Source organism: Acipenser ruthenus, chromosome 1 (assembly GCF_902713425.1).
Source record: "Acipenser ruthenus chromosome 1, fAciRut3.2 maternal haplotype, whole genome shotgun sequence".
Classification (NCBI taxonomy): Eukaryota; Metazoa; Chordata; class Actinopteri; order Acipenseriformes; family Acipenseridae; genus Acipenser; species Acipenser ruthenus.
In genome coordinates, this window is record NC_081189.1 from 117,643,639 (window position 1) to 117,657,954 (window position 14,316).

Below are 14,316 nucleotides of genomic sequence, written 5' to 3' on the forward strand. Positions count from 1 at the left end.
CAGACCACAGGTGGAATGTCTGGAGGGATAGCCCAATCCACATTTTCCAGAGTGCTAGGAACATTTCTGGATGTATATTGTATGGGATGAAGGGCAGGCCAATACATATCAGGCCATAAGGACTCTCAGCTCCTTCTCAGAAAACTTTACTGCCCTTCGTCTGACATATTTGTTTTGGTTTGTATTTTCGTGCTCCACAAATATTACACAGCAACTACTGCTCTCTGTACACCTAACTCTGCAAGTGCGGACGCTAAATAGACCTCATTGAAACCCTCATTATCATAATTGCAGATCATTATTTGTGTGTGTTGAGTAATTTGCATTGCTCTTAAGCTTATATAGGGCGCAGTACAAAATAATTGGCTGCAATGCAATTTGAATTTTGCATCCACAATTATTTGCACTGTGCCTATACTTACATCTACCCCTATCTGTTAACTAATCATTAAAATATTTGTTAACATGTTAGTACACTAGCAGTTAACATTTAATGAAGTAAAAGAAAAATCTCAAAATAAGGAATGACCAAAACTATTGATATAAATACTTCAGGTAACTAAATTATTTCTGGTGCCACTGTAAGAATATTGTTTCATAAATACACTGTAAACTTGTGTTGATATGATCTGCTATGTACTGTTGTTGTTTTATGTAACATGTTATTTACATTAGAAATCAAAAACATAAAAAGGCAACATCAAATGTACAATACAAGGAAAGTTGTATAGAAGAAAAAATAATATTAACAGTATCAATCTCTGAACAATAACTTAAATGCTCTTTTCTTCTTAGGTACTGTTAAAATTGTTTTATAATTGTTTTATAAATGATCTTACCTTTGCACTTCAAAATAGCCCTTCCAGTTTGGTGCGAACTGGCGACCTCACATGCCACAAACAAGCATCTTTACCACTATGCAAAAGAGCCGGCTTCTCTGCATTCCAGGTTATAGAGCTTTAAACCTGATCTCATATCGCCAGCGGGGGACAGAATCCGTAATAGCAGTGTGTCATTCAACACATAATAAAAGCATGTCAAAGTGTAGTAAAGTGAAAGCATGGTGTTGCAAAGATAAGCATTGTAAAGCCAAGAGAGATATGGTAATGCATAATAAAAAATAAAAAAAACATGGCAAACTACTGAGAAAACTGCAAGAGTCTGGAACCAACACCCCAGTGATGTTGTTGAAGCTGACACCCTGGGATCCTTCAAGAAGCTTCTTGATGAGATTCTAGGATCAATAAGCTACTAACAACCAAACGAGCAAGATGGGCCGAATGGCCTCCTCTCGTTTGTGAACTTTCTTATGTTCTTCTTATGTTCTTAAGTACTGATTGAAAGTGTGCACTCTCTGCTGGAGACCTGGTCGTGGTAGGACACTGTGGTTATATGCTTGTATGAAAAGGGTTAAAGTTATGGTAAAATCATAATTGTTGTCTTGTTTTGTGCAAGGATTGCTGATAGTGTGCTATTGATGTATATATGTATCTGAAACTGGAATGTAAAAGATTGCCAAACATGTGTCTGCAAGTGTGCATTGTAACCAGAGTGTAGTGAATGCTGTGTGGTGCATTTATCCTGACCAACAATAATAAAGTAGTTATAAACCTCGGAGTGGGTTTTGTTTCAGTGTTTGTGCATTGCTAATAATTGTGCTGTTTAGAGGTTACCCCAGAATGGTTAAACAGTACGCTTAACTGTGCTGCTCTGGCCCTTGGGGCTTGTGTGAGTTATCAGGTCTCTAAATCAGTTTTATTAATAGGATGGAAAGGTAACAGCGTGCTGGTGCTTCCACTAATTAAGGGGGATCAGGGTGCTGACCTTTCTTTGTAGCCAGTCAGGTAAAATTGGCTAATTTAATACAGACTAGGTAAAAGCATAGTGATCTTCAGGAACCCCGATTTACAAGGAAGTGGGAATTAGTGGCGCTGCAGCCCTCACTAGGAGTCGTTGTATTACTAGTGCTGCTATTGTAAATTACAGGGTTGGTCATTTTGTGTACTTTATATACTGCAAATAATTGTATTAATAAACTGTATCTGACTTGTCTTGGTGTATTTGTAGGCATTGCTGGGGATTGCTCCACTGCCATTTTAAAAGGAACCTCTAATATTTTCTGTTATTTTTCTGGGAATGATTCCTAGTGGCGTAGTCGATTTAAATAATTTTACAGCTTACTTCCTGTAAGGAAACAAAAATTAATTATATTTCAAGCTGTACAACTATGCGCTGCCTTGTTATAGGATATCTCTGGTGAATATAAAATCATCCATGCTTACCTTCTGCAAAGCGGTTAACAATCACTCCAGACATGTCGGAAGCATCCGTGTCCATCTTCATGCCTGCCAAAACAGCCTGCTTCCTTCGGAGAGGGCAAGAATCAATATTGGGACCAAGAGGTGTAAGACACACACGCACGGGCACACACACACACACACTGTAGTCTCAACAAGGAGGTACCTCCCTCCCAGCCAATCAGATTTGAGCCAAAAAAAATGCTTTCTTAGTGATTCTCTGCAGCCTGGAGCAAACAATTAACTGAGCTAGACTCGGAGACAAAGATCAAGTCTGTGTGGGAGAGGGTGAGAGGGTGGGATGGATTTTTTTGCAGTGCAGTCTATAAATTTAAACTTAGGACAATAATAATTAACATTTTAGAGCACAATTTACCTACAATTTAGCAAAGTTTTATAGTAGCAGGTCTTCCAGTCTGTGTCGTAACTATTTTATTGATATGCTTAATGGCTCATCGGTTTGTAAATACTTCATAAAGCAAATATATTTATCCACTCATATGCAAAACAAAAAGGTTGCCTGCTATGAAATTAACATTGTTTTACGAAACATTCAAAGTAATATTAATCATCATTGGCTCAAATGAATAATACGTTCTTATGATCAATCAAATCATTAAACGATCGGCAGAGGACCTTAAATTAATGCATACTAGTATTCAATGGTTTAATATGCATAGATACTTACATCTGAAATGTATACAGATATGTTCAGTATTATACAATTATGGCTTTTGAGGATCGGGTCAAATATAGAAGATTATTGCAACCTTGTTTTATTGTTCTTAAAGTCCGTCAGAGTTCTGCGGTTCCAGCTTGCTTGTAGCAAAGATAAGGTGCACTGCACAGCATTCGGGAAGGGACTGTAGGGGTAGACGACAGAGGCTTGTAAAGGCTGGCGGTGGTGTCGAAGAGGAAGATGAAGGCTTGAAGAACAAACTTGCATAGGTGGTCAAGACGAAGACGGCCTGGGGGCTTGAAGATAATGATGAAGGACAGAGACAATGGATAAGGTGAAAAAGAGAGATTTGAAGCAGCTGTTCTTAAACACCTATGTAGAGATGTGTCATTGATGGTATCATCCAGTTAAAGTAGCGTGTATCCACCCAGACGGTATAGAGAAGTGATCACTCCTCCTTTCCATGCCTCCTCCCTTCCAATAACTGTGATATTGATTACCATAAGGAAATCGTCCAGATATTACATAAAGGTTACCATAAGGAAACATACTGTGAGTATCTGGGTTTGCAGCATGGCACAAGTGACACATTTTAGTTAAATAGCCTCTTGGACTGAGGGAAACCATAAAGTTCTCACTATCTTCCTGATAAGAGAAATGTACATCTTGTCCCTAGAAAGAGGCAAATGTCAGCCTCAAAGGTAATATTCTAGAGACAGATACTGCTGATGTTATACAAAGGAAACGCACTACAATAAACATAGGTCTTTGCATTTTTGCTCCACAAGGACAATGCTCCTAGTTAACACAACTACAAGGGTTAGGGTTATAGCTTCTAGCTGACTAATAAGCTACTGGACCGCTTTTCATTGTTTCATATGGCATACATACCTTGCACAAAAAAATACCACTTATGCATGGATGATATACATGAAGGGATGGCCAAAAGTTTTGCATCACCCTATAGAAATAACTAATTTGGCTTCATAAAGTCGAATGAAACCTGCTGAATAAGAACATAAGAACATAAGAAATTCAAAAATGAAAAAAAAGCCATTCGGCCCACCTATGCTCGCTTGCTTTGATGCAAGCGTGGTCCGTTAGCACTCAGGAGAGGAAAACAACAAAAAAACCTGAACCAGGTTAGTAGGGAAAATGAAACCTCTGGGAATCCATGGCTAAATGGATCGCCCTTCCCCCAGGCAGCTAGCTAAAGGTCTTATTGTGGTCACAGAGAGAGTTATACAGTATTATTCATGACAGCATCCAGTCTATTCTTGAAGGACCTGATTGTCTCTGCTTCAACTCTGTCCAGCAGCCTGTTCCAATGGTTCACCACCCTTTCTGTGAAAAAGCTCCTTCTCCCCTCGGTTCTGAATATACCCTTCTTCAGCTTCCACCAGTGGGCCCTGGAATAATGATATGTTAACATATTGAATACCGCTTTGTAGTTTTCCAAAAACTGACAAAGATGGAAAAACTGGACATTTCGAAATCTAACATGAAATAATGTACTACTATTACAGCTCCTGGTAGACTTTGATATAATTCTGTAGTTTCTTTGATTACATGATGTTAAATAAAAGATCTAAATGATGTTCATATAGGTTTTATTTATTTTTATTATGTCGCAATCCTAAGATTTTAGGCGATTCAAAATGTTTGGCCCTAACTGTAAGAGTTGGGAATTAGAGCTCTTACAGTATCAAATCCCAGACAAGGTTTACAGTAAAGGAATGTTTAATAAACCTGTGTTTTCATGGGCCAGCTCAACCAGGTACCCAACCACAGCAGCAAGACACCTGAACCAGCACGACCAGCTGAAAACCAGCAAACCACAAGCTGAAAACCAGCAAACCACAAGCTGAAAACCAGCAAACATATGCCGGGGCTGGTCATTGCTGGAGTTTAAGTCTTTTTTTGTAGTACAATTAGGTATTTACCATCACCTTTCTCCTCAATTTGAAAGCCCCAGTCTTTCAAAACAACCATTCTAAGCTTTGCATTAACCAGTTAGAATGTGTTTCATACTTTGACTTTTGAATCAGATCGACTGTATCATTATGAAATGCTTTTTTTCAGTTTATTATGCAAAATCACTATTGAGAACTTGCATATTTATGGGTGTGCAGTGGTGTGTAGTAGCAGTCTATAAACTTTTCCAGTTAGTAAAATGACTTTGTGGAAAATTGCTGGGTTTATAGACCTAGGCTGTATCCTTTCAGTGAACCAGCACAAACCCCCATGCTGCTGGCCTCCCTGCAATCTCACACCTTCTTTCCAGCGCACTGACCTTGGCATGACTCCCTCTTCCAGCTCCTCTCCAAAACACACCCAGCCTCAGAGCATGGGCCTCAGGGAGGCTTTAACATGCCGGCCCCACGGAGCAGTGGAAAGTTGATCTGAAAGCTCTTATCAGCTGCTTTGTAGTATTTTTAGGCCTGTCATCTCTTCAGTGTGATGGCTGGGTGAATCCCAGGCCACCCGTTGGGGTATAAAACAAGCCTGGGGGTGCAGAGGTTTTCACACTGTCCTGGGATGGAATGAGAACAAGAGAGATAGAGATACACATATACAGGCTGGTCAGACAGGGTAAGCTGTTCTGATACATTACACTTAGTGCATTCCACTAAATTGCATTATCTGATAAATCAATTAGGAAATTAAGCATAATTCTTATGATAAGTTCATGCAGATCATATTTGTTTTATCATATTTGTTTTCTATATATAATTTGCAGGTATATTAATATACAGATATGCATATATACATGCAATAACACATGCATGTATATATGCACATGTACTTACATACAGAGATGCATATAAACAGCTCACACATACCAATGAGTATCAGTGTGTACATGTTTTTGCTGTGCATATTGTTCTGTGCTTGCTTGTAGTTTATGTACTTTGATCAGCTGTATTTTTTGGGAGATGCAGAATCTACATGTGCCGTGTGCTGCATGTAATCAGTTTTATGTGGTTATTATACTGTTTTAAAGCCACCAAATAAAAATCAGCAAAAATATATTAATTTACTTATGGTTGTGTAATTGAATAGTTTGTCAAATACTTTTTTTGAGATTTATTTCTGTTATGAGGCATGAAAATAACATCATCCCAACACAGACTACAGAAGTCTCAGACTACAAATATCTGCAGTTAACTACTGTGTTCTGGAAATATTGAAATGGGATACTCTGCTAAACCCAGGATACTAACCATACTCTTACTGCAATCTCAGACTACGCCTGAAATAGGATGTCAGTTGAGAGAAATATAAGCCGTCTCTGTATACATTTGTTTCCACAAATACAGGTTCTTGTTCATATTACACAGACATGTTGTTAGGTATTCAGCATGGATAATGTACTGTGCTTCAAAGGGTAGACAGTCATTTACTTTAGTGACTCAGAATGATTTAACTTCAAATCTAATCTGTAATCTATTGTTATCACCTGCTGCTTTAAACAGGGGTTAACAACAAGACAAAACGTCCATGTGTGCTCCTGTGTTAATAAAGCGTACATTAGTGAGTGAATAGTAGAGATGGGAAAAGTACAGAGCTGCAGCTCCACATCCCATGTTCACTCAAGCAGATCAACTGTGTGGGAGCAGGCAGCAATTATGAAGCATAATGACTGAGGTAGTCCACAGTCTCCCAGTCAATGAACTTAGTTGGAACTTATAACCCAATGGGGAATTTAAGTGACCTTGAACATCTTGAAGGTTTTTCTCTTTGTATGCACAAATAAAAATGTAAGTGTGACATATGGACAGACTTAGTTAGCTTGCTAGTTCATATTTATACAAACAAAACCACTGAGACAGAACTTAAATAAATAACTCATTATATTATTTTAAGATCTTTTGCATGAATATTTCTTACTAGTTACTGTAATATTACTAGTTTTGTAAATTACTGTGAAAGACGTGTGTCGTTTTCTCAGAAAAGCTGCTGACTTGCTTGATTGGGAACATAGGGTTAAATCAAAGGTTGGAATTTCCTTTTTTTCTTTACAGTTTGTGACAACCAAAGATGGGCAATAGCAACAGCTTCCAAGTGATTTCAAAGATTTCAGATTCAAAGACACCTTTGGAATTGAAAGAGGACTGTCCTGTCAATGGCAACAACAACAACAACAACAACAACAACAACAACAACAACAACAACAACAACAACAACAACAACAACAACAACAACACAGAGTTAACAGACGAGGCCTACACCAGGACTCCACATGACAGAGAGAACCAGAATCCTGAGCCACGGTCTAAAACTAGCACCTTAAAAAAGTCAGCTGTCACAAACAGCATCCTTGATAGTGAACTGCACACTACCACTGTCAGCAAAGATGGGAGAGCAGCTCTCCATCAGGAGACTGCGGTCAAGGGCAAGACCATCCAGACTACCCAAGAGCAGAGAAGCACGGTCCCCTCCGTCGCCTTCTGCTCTCCAGGAGTCCTCTCCAGGAGAAATGTGTTTGAGTTCTGGGGGGCTGTGGAGCAACAGGAGCAAAGCAGCAACAACGGGAGGCCCTCCACCAAGCGGCAGCTGTCTTCTGAGAGTGCACGGACCTTTAGAGTGGTGAAGAAATCCACTGTGAAGAAGGAGGAATCGGGCTCCGTGGTCCAGAAGGAGGTCTACTCGGAGGTGTCTGGGTTGAAATCTCGGGAGGGAGAGAAAGGAACTGTCTTCACTAGAACCATCCCTGTGAAGAGGAAGCTCCGGAGGGACCTGTTCTCTGATCCCAAGGTCTTTGAGAGAGTGGACAACCATGTTCTGAGAGTCAGTAAGCAGGTAGGTCCAAGGCAGGGAGAAGACCTCCATGCATGGAACTGGTATGGAAATGTTCACTAATGCGAAGGAAAAAACAACAGTGAATTTTACAAAACTAGATGTAAGAAATAGCTTAGTACTGTTGATAATTTTCAGAACTTCTGAAGTCAAACTAAGTTTTTTTTTATGTTAGGAACGAAATATTCTGTTGTTGGTCTCATCGAAAGAAACTGTAAGTTTAGCCTGCACACGGTTACTGTATATGTTGTATGGCCACATATAGAGTACTGTAGACTGAACAGAGTAGTGACAGGAAAAAGACAGGAGATGATAGAGGGAGGTAAAGAAAAAAAAGACATAGGACAGTGAATCCTAGGAATCCTGGGAAGTTCTTTCATTGTGTCTTTATTTATTGTTTGTTTGTTTGTTTATTTGTTTTTCGCAGCTGAAGGCAGACAAGATGTTCTCTTTGTCCAGAATCGTCCATTGTGTCACTGAGGAAGCCCAGAGTGATTTGGAGAGGGTGCGCGCCATATGGATCTGGCTGTGTCATAATATCGGTAAGTGAATATTTTCTGAAACGACAATGTTAAAATGCTACTTGAAGCTCGCTGCTAGGATTATATCCTGTGGATGTACCATGTTTTCATTAGTAAAGGAGCTTGTTTTGAGATCCCCAGTGGCTCCCCTAGTAAAAGCATGGAGTCATGTGAGCATGGTTCAAATCCTGTTCTCACCAAGTTGCCAGTCTTGGCTGGGAACCCCTGGTAGTGCTGCATTGGCCTTTATAATCCTGTGTGTTATGGAGTCCAGACTCTCCAGACAGGACCTTACCTCCATGGTTCAGTAACTAGCCTACAGTAAATGTCAAAGAGATGTTTGGTTTGACAGTAGGACAGCTGATTTGACCATTTGTCTTCAGTGCAGCAGAATCGTAAGTGGGTTGCTGCAGTAAGGTGATATTTATGGTCTTTCTTATGCCTTGCAGAATATGACGTGACTGGGTATCTGGGGCTGTCTGAGAAGATGTGCTCCCCAGAGCAGGTGATCCAGGCAGGGAAAGGCGTGTGCTGTGGGTACTCCAGAATCTGTCTGGAGATGTGCAGGTAAGATATCACAAGTGACGAATCAGCAGGCATCTTTGGTATTACTATCAGGGTGTAAGTTATTGTGATGGGCAGAGAAGGGTCTGGGCTCAACCTCCTGACACTAGAGGGCACTGAGCAGCCCAAGTGTGACACTATTTGGGATGGCTGAGCAGGGATTGATTCAGTAGTACTGTAAGTCAGCCATCTTAGGTAAGGACAGACAGTGATTTCTGTATGGAGAGCTTTCTTCTGTAAAGTGGCCGTTTGCCATTGGTGTTCGGTGATTACAGGGGCGGTGCTCCAGACATAAATAGGGAAGTCTCTGACTTACAAAGGTCGGGCTGGAGAACGGAAACAAGAAGGACGATGCGGTTCGGTATTTTGTTTGTTTGTTCTGTATTAATGTTGTGTTTTGCTTTATCGTTTCATCACCTTGCTGAGGAGAGATACGAGGTCGGTGCCGGAAAAGATTCTGGACTAATAGAATACTTTTATCAGCGCTAAAGCACGACCAGCACATCCGCACAGAACACTTCACACCAGCCTTTGTTTGCACTTTGTTTGTTGTTGTGATCATCTGCACCGTTTGATTTCACTAAAAACATAACTGTAAATATTAAATACACTCTCACCCTCACTGCCACCGAGGGATTGAGAGTTTAAACTCTACATCTGTGCGTCAAGAGTGTTTCTGGCCCATCGCAGTTATGCATGTGTTTATTTCTAAAGGGAGGTGGGTATCAAGTGCATGGAGGTCTCCGGCTATGGGAAAGGCATTGGATATCGGCTCGGGCAAAGCTACCAGAACAAGAAGTCCAACCACATGTGGAACGTGGTGCAGCTGGGAGGGCAGTGGTGCCTATTGGACTCCTGCTGGGGCGCCGGTACTGTGGACATCGAGAGCAAGACCTTCACACAGAGGTGAGCAGCGACTTGGGGAGGGGGAAAACACTACATTCAGATCTCCAGATCACTTTGACATGTTCTCTAACTACAAAGAAATGGGCAACCGTCTTACGACTATCATAAGTTGTGTACCCAATAGAACCTATTAGCAGCAACTCACACCCTAAATTCTAAAAGCTTAACACGTTGCAGTCTGTGTATGTATGAAGAAGATTCCAAGTCTGTATCAGTCCCAATGGACAAGACTGCAGAGCTGCTAGCATGCGGTCAGTTGGCATGGACTTCTGTCCTACAGTATACAAATTACTGATCAGACTGCCACCCTGAGCTTCCCTTAAGGAAATAGAGGTGGTAATCATTGAGAAATGGCCATGTATCTGCATCCCTATTTAAACAACTTGCAGACTTGTGTCACAGGGTTTTATTGAAGGAGTGTTTCCCTAATTTTCAATCAGTTTTATCATAGACTCCTAGTTTCTGTAGACCTTTCTGATTACATTTGATATTTTAAATGCAAAATTAGAGCAATCAGTAACGAAACAAAATAGAAATCACATGTAAAATGTAAGTGCGAGATACAGACAGACTTAGTTAGCTAGCTAGTTAATATTTATACAAGCAAAACCACTGAGACAGAACTTAAATAAATAACTCATTATATTTATTTAATCTCTTGCATGAATATTTCTTGCTAGTTCTGTGTTAACAAATTTGTTGTACTTTTCCGAAAAACTGTTGTAAGGTTCTGTGAAAGAGGGCCATTGTTTTTTTATTTGGTGTACTGGTTTTGTTCAGGTCAACAGTACTATTCCCTTAAAGAATTGTACTGATTGCTTTCAGAAAACGTTCCCACCATGGTGTGATCCGAGTTCAGAGTGTAAAAACGCACTATAAACTTTTTATCACCAGAATGGTATCCAAAAGGATTGCAGAGCAGTTCAGACCTCCCTTTCCCTAGTTACAGGTTTAGGGAATCATTTCCTAACCCTAACAGGTATTTTCTGACATGAGAGAGCTAATACAGTACTAGTGCATCTTCTCATCCAAGATTCCACGCAGTGGACTTTCCATACTCTGTTTAACCCTTTCCTAGCCAAGCTATATTTCTAGTGTGATTCTGTAAAGTAACCTACAGTGATGTATCTGTTTTAATGTGCTATTCAATTAAATATCCAGGCCTAGGAAGACACACCACTGCATACGCAAAAGATTAACAATTGTTTAATTGGATATCGCCAATGTATTTATTCATGAATCTCCCTTTACGAGTTTATCTTGTAATAAACATACTATGCCTGACTGGAAGACACCGCATGGAGCTGTCCGATAGCTCAGTTCTGAAGCTGATCGAGGTACACTCATAAGGAGTAACACTCAGTACTTAGAGTAAAATATAACAAGGTGTATCAAGGCAGTAAAGTGCCAGTCCCCTGTCTCCTGCAGGTATGATGAGTTTTACTTCCTGGCAGACCCTGAGGACTTCATCGACTCACACTGCCCTGACGATCCTCAGTGGCAGCTGATGGACTCCACAGTCTCCATGGAGCAGTTCGAGCAGAGGGTGTTTAAGACATCGGAGTTCTATAGGCTGGGTCTCTCCATCATATCACCAAAAGAGTTTCCTCTGCACACAGGTACCATAACTTGTAGAAACACCCATATTGACTTTATACAAGTTTTATTTTCACTTACAGATTAGCCAACGCTGGTGTTTACAATGGTTGCCAATAATAATAATAATTTTTAACAAAACAGCCAAAATGCCAGTGACAGGGTGTAGGCTCACCAGGGGCAGCCAGGATGACACAGACTAGACTGAAGTCAGCCATTTTGTTTAATTTAATCATAAAAGTATGAGACAATTGCCAGATAGTGTCTGCCTCTGATTCCTTTAGGGAAGGCCCATAAAGTCACCATCACATCTGGGACTGCTCTTTGAGCAGTGTTGGATACATGAGCACCTTTCAACATAGATACTATCAGATGCATCATTTACTGTATAGGTTTCAGAGCATCACAAGGATGTCATTTGCATAACAAACGTTGATGTGAGGGACAGCCCATTTAAACTGTGTGGACCAGATCTTGGCTACAGGATTGCAGGTTAAATTCACTGATGTGTTTCCTGTCGATTCCAGTAAACGGAGAGGCCATGGTGTCCATTGGATGTGCAAAGCCAGTGGACTTCACCTATCAGATCTCCCAGCTGAGCGCGGGTGCCGTGAAGGACTTGAGCAGCTCATTCGGGCTCCTGACCGTGTCCCGTCAAGGCATGAAGCTGAAGCTCCTCCCCCCGGCCAGTGGCGCTTACGATGTCATGATATTCGCTCGCTCTGCGTACTCTGAAGGCAGTTTGAGCTGGGTCTGCTCCTTCCAGGTGGAATGTTTTGAACCCAAGCCTTCGGAGGAACTCCCAGAGAACCCCTTCCTCTCCTGGGGTCTTCATCAAACAGCCAAAGAGCTGGGCCTCAGAGAGTGCAGCCATGGGGCAGAGCCCATTGTGGTTGACACCGGATCCTTTGAGCTGACCCTGCGGACCACGAGACCGCTGATGGTCCTGTGTGAGCTGGTCCACAAAGACCTGGACCCGATCCTCTCCAAGAGATGCATTGCCTCCCAGATGGAGCAGGACAAGCTGACCTGCCACATCCTCTGCCCGTACCGTGGCTACTATCGTCTTTCTGTCTTCGTGAGGGACTTTGAGGGTGAAGGCAGTTTACAAAACTCAGGAAACTTTCTCTTGAAGTGCACTGGCCCCACCATAAACCTCAATGAGCTCTTTCCACCTGCCCTCAGTGCGTCCTGCGGTCCTGGTATCAAGACACAGAAGCTTGGGATCTCCAAGCCTAGCCATGCAGCCCCCATCATCACCACCCAACAGGGCAAATGCAACATCACTTTCCACATCTCCCAAGACCTGGAGTTCACCGCTGTTCTGGCCAAGGAAAATATGAAAGACGCAACGCATACACTGGACAGGCATGTCCTTTTCACCTACACGGACAGTAAGGTGACGGTCAGCGTTTGTTTGCCAGAAGCCGGGATCTACAAACTGGGTCTCCACGCGAAGGCAGCTTCCAGCGAGGATTTCACCCATGTTTGTGACTACATCCTTAAATGCACCTCTGAGGAAGGGTGGCAGCCTTTCCCCACCACGTACAGGGCCTGGAAGAAGGGCTGTGTGCTCTTTGAGCCCAGGTCTGGCATGCTGGAGCCCCTGGGCAGGGTCCGGTTCCGGGTTCGAGTCCCTGGAGCTCAGAAGGTCTGTGTGGTCGGGGAGTCACGGACTGAGCTGCAGCTCAATAAAAGCAGGGTGTGGGAAGGAGAAGTCTCCACTGGAGGAGCAGTACCTGAACTGAAAGTGGCAGCAAAGTTTGACGCAGAATCGACAGGCATGGACGTGATTTTGTCTTTTGGCATTCTAGGCCACCAAAATGAATTATGAACTTTCTAAACTGAGTATACTCATACTGAGCCTGCTATCTGTAGGAAAATAAGTTAAATAGATTTGTCTATTTAGATACGTAGCACAAGTATCAGCCTGAATTCTACAGCCTAGCAGTTATACGAAACCGAATCTGAATTGTTATTGAACAGAAAACAACAACAGAAAGAATCTGATAAGCTGGTGGAATTCTGATATTATACAGCATTGATTTTGGAAGGAAGGAATCATAGGGTCTTTAATTGATCTAAATTGTAGTGGCTCTAAATAGTGGCGCTGTTTGCATTATTAAAACAGGGCTCTGGTAATGCACAGGAGTCTTTTTAATGTATTTTTGTTTTGTTTTAATGCTGTGCTGTCTTTAAGATCAATTCAACAGACAACCATGTCTTTAGTGGGCTGCTGTGTTTTTTCACTCCCAAATTATGAACTTGAAATTACAAAACCAGGACTGTGTTCAAATGAGCAGTAGTATAATATACTTTGACAATATAACTTTTAAATAAAAACTGTATTAAGTTGGTGGGATGAGGTGAACTGGTTGGTACATACTATAATATGGCATGTGCATTTATAACATTTTCAGTCATGTACTGTATGTATTCTCTGAACATATGTTAAACTGTTACGCAAAATAAAATGAAAAAAAAAAACATTCAGTCACTAATAAAGATTTATTAGAAATAACAATTATTTTTACATGTTCATAATGTCTTTTCTCTAAAGCCTGTCTGCAAGTATGCATGTATAAAAGGAAGCTGTTGTTTGCTGGAGGAGTTTGGGTGAGTGTTTGTGCTGTGATTTTTGTATGGTTTAGCAATGTGGTAGTGAAGGTGAATGCCCAACCTACACATAGTTATTCTTTTGTTTCAGGCTTTTATTTTGGCCGTGTTTATTTTGTTCCTGTTTTTGTTTTTGTTTTGTTAACAAACGTGCACACCAGCACTTAAACTGCAGCTTTCGGTCTCAGTGTCCAATTCCTGCCGGTAGCCAGCCTGGGCCGTGACGCTACCCTGTCACATGTGGTGTCAGTGAGACAGTGCCCCTTGTGACCCAGAGCAGGACTGCAGTTTAAAATAAATACTGTATTACATTGAATTAACACCACCCTCGATTTAC

The 14,316-nt window shown here is 41.4% G+C and overlaps 1 protein-coding gene across 1 annotated transcript; it reads left to right on the plus strand.

Annotated features, from left to right (window-relative positions):
- The first annotated feature begins 5,443 nt into the window (after nt 1–5,443).
- On the plus strand, nt 5,444–14,084 carry LOC117421037 (kyphoscoliosis peptidase). Its single transcript, XM_034034905.3, has 7 exons — nt 5,444–5,568; nt 7,002–7,779; nt 8,204–8,318; nt 8,747–8,864; nt 9,576–9,767; nt 11,196–11,386; nt 11,891–14,084. Exons 2-7 carry the CDS (start codon nt 7,018–7,020, stop codon nt 13,195–13,197), a joined length of 2,685 nt encoding a protein of 894 aa, XP_033890796.3. The 5' UTR covers nt 5,444–5,568; nt 7,002–7,017; the 3' UTR covers nt 13,198–14,084.
- The last annotated feature ends 232 nt before the right edge of the window (nt 14,085–14,316 follow it).

Bases quoted from the DNA above. Each gene is read 5' to 3' on its own strand.
- LOC117421037 (XM_034034905.3), top strand. From the start codon at position 7,018: ATGGGCAATAGCAACAGCTTCCAAGTGATTTCAAAGATTTCAGATTCA. The intron at 7,780-8,203 runs GTAGGTCCAAGG...TGTTTTTCGCAG, and splicing joins TTCTGAGAGTCAGTAAGCAG to CTGAAGGCAGACAAGATGTT. The intron at 9,768-11,195 runs GTGAGCAGCGAC...TGTCTCCTGCAG, and splicing joins AGCAAGACCTTCACACAGAG to GTATGATGAGTTTTACTTCC.